The 8,170-nt window shown below is 33.0% G+C and overlaps 2 protein-coding genes and 1 long non-coding RNA gene across 4 annotated transcripts; 1 reads left to right on the top strand and 2 right to left on the bottom strand.

Annotated features, from left to right (window-relative positions):
• Nucleotides 1-183: 183 nt before the first annotated feature.
• LOC145074599 (ARM repeat superfamily protein) lies at nucleotides 184-2,888 on the bottom strand. 2 transcript variants are annotated; one of them, XR_013691929.1, is made up of 8 exons: nucleotides 2,582-2,888; nucleotides 1,691-1,824; nucleotides 1,393-1,613; nucleotides 1,176-1,314; nucleotides 974-1,100; nucleotides 764-882; nucleotides 474-663; nucleotides 184-337 (listed from the first exon to the last, which is right to left on the bottom strand). XR_013691929.1 is itself a non-coding variant. In XM_079020957.1 (7 exons), the coding sequence occupies exons 1-7, from the start codon at nucleotides 2,739-2,741 to the stop codon at nucleotides 622-624; spliced, it is 942 nt and encodes a 313-aa protein (XP_078877083.1). In that variant the 5' UTR covers nucleotides 2,742-2,888; the 3' UTR covers nucleotides 316-621. The 2 variants fall into 2 exon arrangements, 1 of the variants encoding a protein (XP_078877083.1); XM_079020957.1 differs by having other exon boundaries at nucleotides 316-663.
• Nucleotides 2,889-5,825: 2,937 nt separating this feature from the next.
• Nucleotides 5,826-7,276, bottom strand: LOC145073469 (uncharacterized). Its single transcript, XR_013691381.1, has 2 exons — nucleotides 7,143-7,276; nucleotides 5,826-6,879 (listed from the first exon to the last, which is right to left on the bottom strand). It is a non-coding gene; the product is annotated as an uncharacterized LOC145073469 (long non-coding RNA).
• Nucleotides 6,049-7,812, top strand: LOC145073467 (uncharacterized). The gene is made up of 7 exons (XM_079020017.1): nucleotides 6,049-6,164; nucleotides 6,264-6,360; nucleotides 6,616-6,683; nucleotides 6,812-6,884; nucleotides 7,059-7,171; nucleotides 7,260-7,467; nucleotides 7,550-7,812. The coding sequence occupies exons 2-7, from the start codon at nucleotides 6,277-6,279 to the stop codon at nucleotides 7,724-7,726; spliced, it is 723 nt and encodes a 240-aa protein (XP_078876143.1). The 5' UTR covers nucleotides 6,049-6,164; nucleotides 6,264-6,276; the 3' UTR covers nucleotides 7,727-7,812.
• Nucleotides 7,813-8,170: the final 358 nt, after the last annotated feature.

Below are 8,170 nucleotides of genomic sequence, written 5' to 3'. Positions count from 1 at the left end.
AAATTGCAGGAAATAACCACGTAGTTTGCTGATATAAGCATGGTGGTACTCATAATTTCTACGAATTATAGCAAAAGGTAACTTGGAGGATCAGTAACGGGTTACCAATTATTATTATCATTCTTTTTACTGTTGTGGTGTCTTACTTGTAATTGCAAACACCAACTCATCATCTAATAACAGTAAAACATAACCTCAAAGAATCAATTAAAGCCGAATAATAACGATCAAACTCGGAATAATAACAATCAAACCACATAGTACGTTGTTATTGCGGAAAGAATTTAAACTGTGTTGACTGTTGATCTGAGCAGATGAGTAAAGCACGTGCTATTTTCTGCAAATTTCCCAAATAAATATGTACAAAGAAAGATACCTTCAGTTTTCTTTCTGGGTATTACAGCTAAAATATGTAATAATGAAATAAGAAAAATGTTTGAGATTGCATGTTATCATATTCTAGACAAACCTACCTGTCTGTATAAAGTCATATCATATTGTCATACAGGTGTTTGTTTGGTTTAAAGTTTAGAGAATGAAGACATCCCATCCCATCCCATCAATGATGACAATAGCTCAATAGATATCTCAGAAAACTACAATCAACTCAAATACCATTCATTATGCTGCCTCCTGCAATTGAGGTGCCTGCATAAACAGGTACTGCAAAAAAAAAAAAAAAAAACATCTTAAAAATGATTCATACAACTTTTCATGAGCAAAATTGGATATGTTTAATCATTTATATGTTGAGAATTATCACCTCAAATGATTTGCCAGAACGTTCAAATTCCAGCATGCTTAAAGCAACTTCACAGCTCTGTGAAACAATGGGCTCTGGATCCTTGGAAAATTCCTCAAGTAGAGAGATACACTCCTCATCTGTTAACAGCAACAACAACAAAAATAAATGTTAATTGGCAAAACAAATAGTTTGTTACCCAAATTAGCAAATATGTAAATGTAAGCAAACCTGCAATAGAGCCAAGGGCCTCAGCAGCTTCATGTCTAACCATTGGATGCTCATTCACATCCTTAAGTACCCTGGAGAGTGCATCTGAAGCATATTTGTTTTGCAATTGCCCCAACACATATGCAACCTGGAATCCCATGAAAAATCAAAATTTTATCCTTCCTACCAAAAAAAAAAATCATGATTGAAGATAAATGTGGACCTCATGTCGCAACAAAGCACTTTTTGCATTCAAAGATTCTACTATGGCAGCAACTGCTTCATCACCTCCATGATTCCGGAGTCCAAAAAGAGCTGAATATCTCTCATACATCCCCTTTTCTTCATCTAAAATCACTTCCCTACATAATAAAACAAGATTTATAAACATCTGTAACTAAAAAGCATTGATTAAGTGAAAAAAGAAACAGCAGTAGCACCTTAGATCATGTACAGAAGAGCAAGAAGCAGGTGCAGCTGGATCAACAGAAAGAAATGGTGATTGATGGGTGTCAGTGTCACCAACATTTTTAAGCTCCTGAATTCGAGCAAGAGCCAACTCACATGTCTCTCTAACCTCTTGTGCTGGATCTGAATCCAAACTGTCTTTCAGAAGAGGAATATTACTCTCTAAACCAATGGCACCAAGAGCTTCTGCAGCCTATTCATTATGCACCACAAACATTAGCAAAACACAAGTACAAATGTTGTAAAATGCATCAAAGAAAGAAACCCAACCTCATGGCGTACAATAGGATGCAAAGAAAGATCATTAAGAACAAGCTTCAAAGCAGGAATAGCATCTGCATCTTGCATTTGACCCAAAGCAAAGGCAGCCTCATGTGCTAATAGGTTTGAAGAATCTTTTGTTGCTGCATAAAGCAAAATTATATATCTCTTAAAACTATTCACGAGTATTCAAAACATGAAAACATACATAAATACAAACGAGCCAACTGTGTATGATTATTTTCCATGAAGCATAGGAGGCAAACCTAAGTTTTTGCAAAGAGAATCTTACGACTTTTCTTCAATCTAAAAACAATTCATTCCTATTTGACCGGTTGGTATGAATTTCTTTTCTTGAATTTCGATTTATACTAATTTCTTGAATCAATAAACAATAATAGTGCTCATAAAAAAAATATTGTCGTCCAAGTGTTTGTCAACAGGAGGATTGTGTCAATAGAGGTAATATAAACACTCTAAACTTGTGATTGTAGCATTCAAGCAAATGGTTAAGGATACAAGTGGGTTATGAACAATTGTTATAGATCCATCAAACACCATGGATTTTGATCAAGGAAAATGGTTCAGGAAACAAGTGCGTTAGACTGCTTTGATTTGCCAAATGTAGATGTCATTGTGTGTAGGGTTTAGATATTTTCATTTTATAGCTCCTTATTCATATAAACAGATTTCAGGCCGCTTTTTTTTTTTAATACAAGCAAAAATAGGTGTTTTTAATACTATTTACAAATTCGCCAATTGTCAACAAGTGTTTAGATTTCAAGTAACACTATAACACCAAGCAAAGTTTGGAATCGTCTACGAAGCAAACGATTATTGTATGAATAACAGAAACTACGAAAAATATCGCACACACAGAGATAGAGAAAGAGAACAAACCCAGGATCAGAGCATTGCGAGGGGCAGGGCCTCGAAGATTCCGGAGGGAGAATAGGACTCTAAACCGCTCCGAAATTGGCTGCGTTTGGTCCAATAATCGCTCACAAAGAAATGTCTCTGTCTCGGGAGTGACTTCGAACGAATTTCCATCAACCACCATTCTGATATCAGCTTGAAACTTGTTGTGATTTCAAGAACAGAGAAAGGTGGAGAGATCGAGTTACCAAAACCCTAAATCTTGCTAAGAACTCCTAGTTTTCGACGTTACTGCGGGGAAGGCATTTTATCATAGCTTAAGTTTGCAGCCATCGGCCCACGCAATTTTTTTTCTGGACCTTATACTTTGGGAAAATACTACTCATGTCCTAAGCAATTCATCTATTACTCAAAAGTTTTCACACTTTATTGTGTAACGATGTTATGGATGTTCATTGTTCGTTAAAGATATTGTTATATGAAGCTACAAATGGACACATGTTTAAAATTGTTTTAACATTCAAAAGTTAAGATTGAACTAGAAGAAAGAAGACCATATATTATAGACAAAACTGCAAAATTGGTCATTGTGGTTTGCAAAAACTTTGGATAGGGTCCAAAAAGTTTTCAACTTGCATGAAATGTCCAAAATCAAGAATTTTCTTTGGTTTTGGTCCTTGAAAATTTGAAAAGACTATTTTGCCCTTATTATTTATTTTTCACATTTTCTTTATTTGTTTTAATTGTTTTATTATTAAAAAGAAAGCAAAAGAAAAGAAAAAAATAAGGCAAGTCCACCCCACCCGATTTCTCTCTCTCTCTCTCTCTCTCTCTCTCTCTCATCAGGTCGTCTTCCTCAACCCTGGTTCATTTCCTTCCAATTTGTCCGATCAATCTCATAGTCCTATTTTGGAGGTTAGTTTCATCTATAATTCGAAACAAGAACTGAAATTTACTACCATTATATAAAATATTTTCTTCTGAAGTTTCAAATTTCTTCATTTGGGTCGATTGAAAAGTAGCTGCAACTCAAAAAAACAAAACCCACCCTCCCCTGTTTGAATCTTAAATTTACAAGCCCTAAATTTACAATATCCATGGCAGTAAAGCCCAAACTATGTTGGAATTCTTCTTTGGATTTGACAAGACATGGTGGTGGAGACGATATGATTGCGGGTACGTGAAATGCCCGGGTCGACAGTGATAAGAACATGACTCTCTCAAAAAAAAAACTTTACAAATTTACAATTTTAACACTAACCTTCAATGAGAACCAGGACCCATCCTAGACGACCCTGATACGCTACGATCGGAAGCTGCTTCGAACACCTATAACCATCTATTAACAGTCGATTTCTTTTGTATTGACCCTATCGAACTTGGGCAAGGGCTAGGGTTACAACTTGGGCTCTAAATCAGAGCTGGAATCACCGATTTGATCTTAGTCAATCTCAGAGAAGAAACTCGAGGTGAAGGAACACGATGGGAAGAAGCATAAGGTGAACATATTGAAAATTCTTCACGAAGTGAAGTATTTGTGATGTTGTGTCTCTGATTTGTGGAAGATGCAGCAAAATGGGTTGAAGATGAAGGGTGGGGAAGACGATATGAATAGAAAAGGTCATGTGTGTGTGTGTGAGAGAGAGAGAGAGAGATCAGGTGGGGGTGGACCCGTCCTATTTTTCTTTTCTTTTGCTTTCTTTTTAATAATAAAACAATTAAACAAATAAAGAAAATGTTAAAAATAAATAATAAGGGCAAAATAGTCCTTTTAAATTTTAAAGGACCAAAACCAAAGAAAATTTTTGATTTTGGACTTTCCATGCAAGCTGAAAACTTTTTGGACCCCATCCAAACTTTTTTTTGCAAACCACAAGGACCAATTTTACAGTTTTGTCTATATTATATATACATGGTATCATGACAATAAAATCGGTGTTTTTTTGTATTTTTTATTATTAAATACAGTCAGAAATATTTCGGTTGACTTATTGATCTCTAATATTTTTTAGGTTATTTAGAATGATGACACATTTTCTCTAATCTAGTTCTAAATTGTATTATTATTTTAGACAATATTTGGCTTGAGACACTATATCAACACCAGATACTGTTAGTCTATAATATTTTTTAGATCATAGTTTTGTAATTTTTTTCAAATTGAAGTTATAAATTAAAATAAATAATCCTTAAAAAAGATAAATTCAAGCAAAACAATGTAATTTGAATCCATTAGGAGTGTAAAAAATATTAAATATAGTTATACATAAATATCACTACTCCATCACGTAAATTATTTAATTTCTTTTTTTTGTATTAATTATACAAGGACTATTTGGTTATGAGAAATTAAATACACTCTTACCTTTTTATCATACTCGTGTGAAATGGTAACACGTGTCATATTTTAATAAGGTTAATACTCTATCCGTCTCATAATTATTGTTTATTTTTTATTTTTAAAGTCTTTGTTGATCAACTTTGACTTTAAATATTTTTATTTGTGTTATGCATTACTTGATTAAACTTATAACAATAAAAATACGTTTAATACACAATTCATTCATATATTTTGCATCAAATATTATATATTAGAAATAAAAATATTTAAAATCAAAGTTAAAGAATAAAGACTTTAAAAGTTATAAGTAAACAATAAATATGAGACGGATATAGTAATATTTTAATATATTTGTATCATTTCAAATCAATAGGAAAATATGTAGGAAAACATATTTGATTTCTCTTTTGTTAGTGATATAAGTCATATGATATATTTACCATCATCTAATTTTCTGTAAAATTAGATGTACTTTTACATTCTCAATTATATCCTATGTGTTATTATGTGGCAGTATTGTTGATGTTTTTGGCTATTAAACTACCCATAATATTATTGTGATCAATATACATTCAGATCATTATATTTTGACAATTTATGCAGTTTAACTATATTTTTTTGATCAACGAAATATATCCATTTTTTAAAAAGTTCTCGTTACGACCACCATGATCCTAATTTCTGGTTTAGCATATGTTAAAACTAACATAGCTTCTTATTTACATATATGACATTATATGTATTCTATAAAATACCTTATTGTTATCTTAAATGACTTCTCATTTCTAATATAGCACATTATATCACATATAAATATACAACGTACGTATCATTTTAGAAAGTTAGATGTTTTTTTTAGGAAATATATATGATGACACTTAGGTTAATGGGAAGTCTTGTCAATTTTAACACCGGCTAAACCAAAAATAAGGGGTCAGAGGGACTTTCTTTCAAAGTAGGTGGCTGTCATCGAACAGAATAAAATATAATAGTTAAAATAAAAAACCAAAATATAGTGACTTGCATGTATATTGTCCAAATACTTGTATTAATAATAGCTCAAGGTGTGTAGAGCAGAAAATCCATAGGCGAAGGGTCATTCCTGGACAGTATAAACATGATGAAACGAACAACCGAAATATATTCCGGTTGGTTAGTCATCGGTGAAAATCGGCAATCGGCGTTTAATGGCAATACCAGCAACCATTTGGGCAAGAATCAAAAAACGATGCATACGATCCACTGATCTTTGGTTCCTGTCACACCGTAAATATCGATGATTCTATGTTTTGATCATAAACAATTTCCTCCTTTATTCCGCTGTATCTATATCTGTACACGTTAAAAAAAATCGTTTTGTTGTAGGGTTGTTTTGAGGATGGGATTGAGTAAAACCGAAATTAATCTGAAAAGATTGCTAGCAGCTGCTCCACAGCAACAAAACAAAGTGAAACTTGTGCATGTAAGTCCTCTAAACTTCGATAATATTTTCTTGCTTATCCACTTTTCAGTTTACATCTTCAGAAACCTCGAGATTTGTCGATTCGGAAAATGCTGATCACATAATTCATTGCTTGTGTAAATTTGTAAATCTTGTTTGCCACAAAATTGTGCCTGTCACCTGTTTGATTAAATGTCTCAGTAATCAAAGATTTAAGCGCCATTGATAACATCTCACATTATGGAATGTGGAGCTAATTCGATGGTTATCTTGCAGTATGTTGCTACTTTACGCGAACAGTTGGAACAACTCGCCACAGAGCAAACTCCAGAAGGACTACCCAGGCATGGTTTCTTTAATTTTCTCTTTAATTCACCTTTGCGTGTGTGTTTGTGAATAGATTGCTATTATGGTGTCCAAGAACTCCACAAAATGTTTGATAAGATGATGGTTTTTCCTCTTGTGCCCATAGACTTTCAAAAGCTACAGTGAATGATTACTCGGAGAAAATTGAAGCCATTGCAGCCAAGCTGGCTATCCCTGTGGTAAGTATGTTTGTATATGTTACAATACATATAGTTTTAAAATACTCCAGATGATACAATCTACATAATCATATATATATATATATATATATATATATATATATATATATATATATATATATATATATATATATATATATATATATATATATATATATATAACAATTTTGGCAGCTGGAGAGTGTACAAACGCCTGAGCTGAGAGTGAAAACATGTGTTAAAGAAAACAGCAGTAAAAAAGAAGAAGAAAGTATTAACCTTTCACCAGGGTTGAGAAGAAGACTAGTGTAAGCAGAAACTAGAGAAATGACAATCATTCTGAATTAGTGGAATTTAGGTTTTATCTCATATGATTTTGGATCTTGTTGATTTCAGGCCTTCTTCTGGTGAACATAGAGGCCAAGATAGTTGTGAATCATCGTCTGGTTCATCATCACCTGTTAAATTGGATGCTGCAGCACAAGTACATATCACAAAACACAGGAAGCTTCAAGAAGATTTGACAGATGAAATGGTGGATTTGGCACGACAGCTCAAAGAGAGAAGTCTTTTGATGAACAAATCCATACAAAATACCGAAAGAGTAAGTTTTTTTTTTTTTTTTCTTCACATTTGTATATTGACCATTGACTATTTGTTTGGTGGGATTTGACTTTTGAGTGCAGATTCTTGATTCGACTGAAAAAGCAGTGGAGCATAGCCTGGCAAGCACAGGGCAGACGAATACACAGGCTATGGCTGTATACACACAGACTTCCAACACCTCATGCTTCACGTGGCTTCTCATGTTTTTAATGACGTGTATCTTCGTCATGGTGGTTCTTCTTATCAAGGTCACTTAAACAACTATTTTACCTGAATTGGTCATATTTTATACTATAATAAAATCAGCTTGTTCTATAGATTCGTATATTACGTACTCTGGTCATTGAATGTCTGTCTAAAATAGTATGAGATGCAATTTTATTATCAACTTGTTCTCTTCAAGATTCATGATCGAGCATAATGAAGCATTTACGGACTTAAATGAATCTTGTTCTCTTCAGTTTAAAAACAACCAGCCATGTATAAAAAAGAAAAGCAAGAAGCTAGAGCATAAAATCAATTACAAAGTGTTCATATGGTTTTTTAATCAATTAACCCAAAAAAAAAGTTACCATTCATGTTGAAGTACAAAAGGAAAGAAAGTTCTCTAATGGAATCGACAATTTCCTTCTTAATAAATTTTTTGAGAAAAGTACAATGGGGATTTTGTACATTAACCATTTTAACAATGTGTAATACAT

This window comes from Lactuca serriola, chromosome 9, assembly GCF_051521515.1.
Source record: "Lactuca serriola cultivar US96UC23 chromosome 9, Lser_US96UC23_V15, whole genome shotgun sequence".
NCBI lineage: Eukaryota > Viridiplantae > Streptophyta > Magnoliopsida > Asterales > Asteraceae > Lactuca > Lactuca serriola.
Note: the sequence above shows the minus strand (reverse complement) of the source record. Positions and strands in the feature narration are given on the sequence as shown.

What these genes read in the sequence shown, in the direction of transcription:
- LOC145074599 (XM_079020957.1), bottom strand. Translation starts at nt 2,741, where the DNA reads ATGGTGGTTGATGGAAATTCGTTCGAAGTCACTCCCGAGACAGAGACA. An exon ending in TCGCAATGCTCTGATCCTGG is followed by an intron (nt 1,825 to 2,581) that starts GTTTGTTCTCTT and finishes TGCTTTATGCAG; the next exon opens with CAACAAAAGATTCTTCAAAC. An exon ending in GTTCTGGCAAATCATTTGAG is followed by an intron (nt 664 to 763) that starts GTGATAATTCTC and finishes TTTTTTTTGCAG; the next exon opens with TACCTGTTTATGCAGGCACC.
- LOC145073467 (XM_079020017.1), top strand. Translation starts at nt 6,277, where the DNA reads ATGGGATTGAGTAAAACCGAAATTAATCTGAAAAGATTGCTAGCAGCT. An exon ending in ACAAAGTGAAACTTGTGCAT is followed by an intron (nt 6,361 to 6,615) that starts GTAAGTCCTCTA and finishes GTTATCTTGCAG; the next exon opens with TATGTTGCTACTTTACGCGA. An exon ending in ACTCCAGAAGGACTACCCAG is followed by an intron (nt 6,684 to 6,811) that starts GCATGGTTTCTT and finishes TTGTGCCCATAG; the next exon opens with ACTTTCAAAAGCTACAGTGA.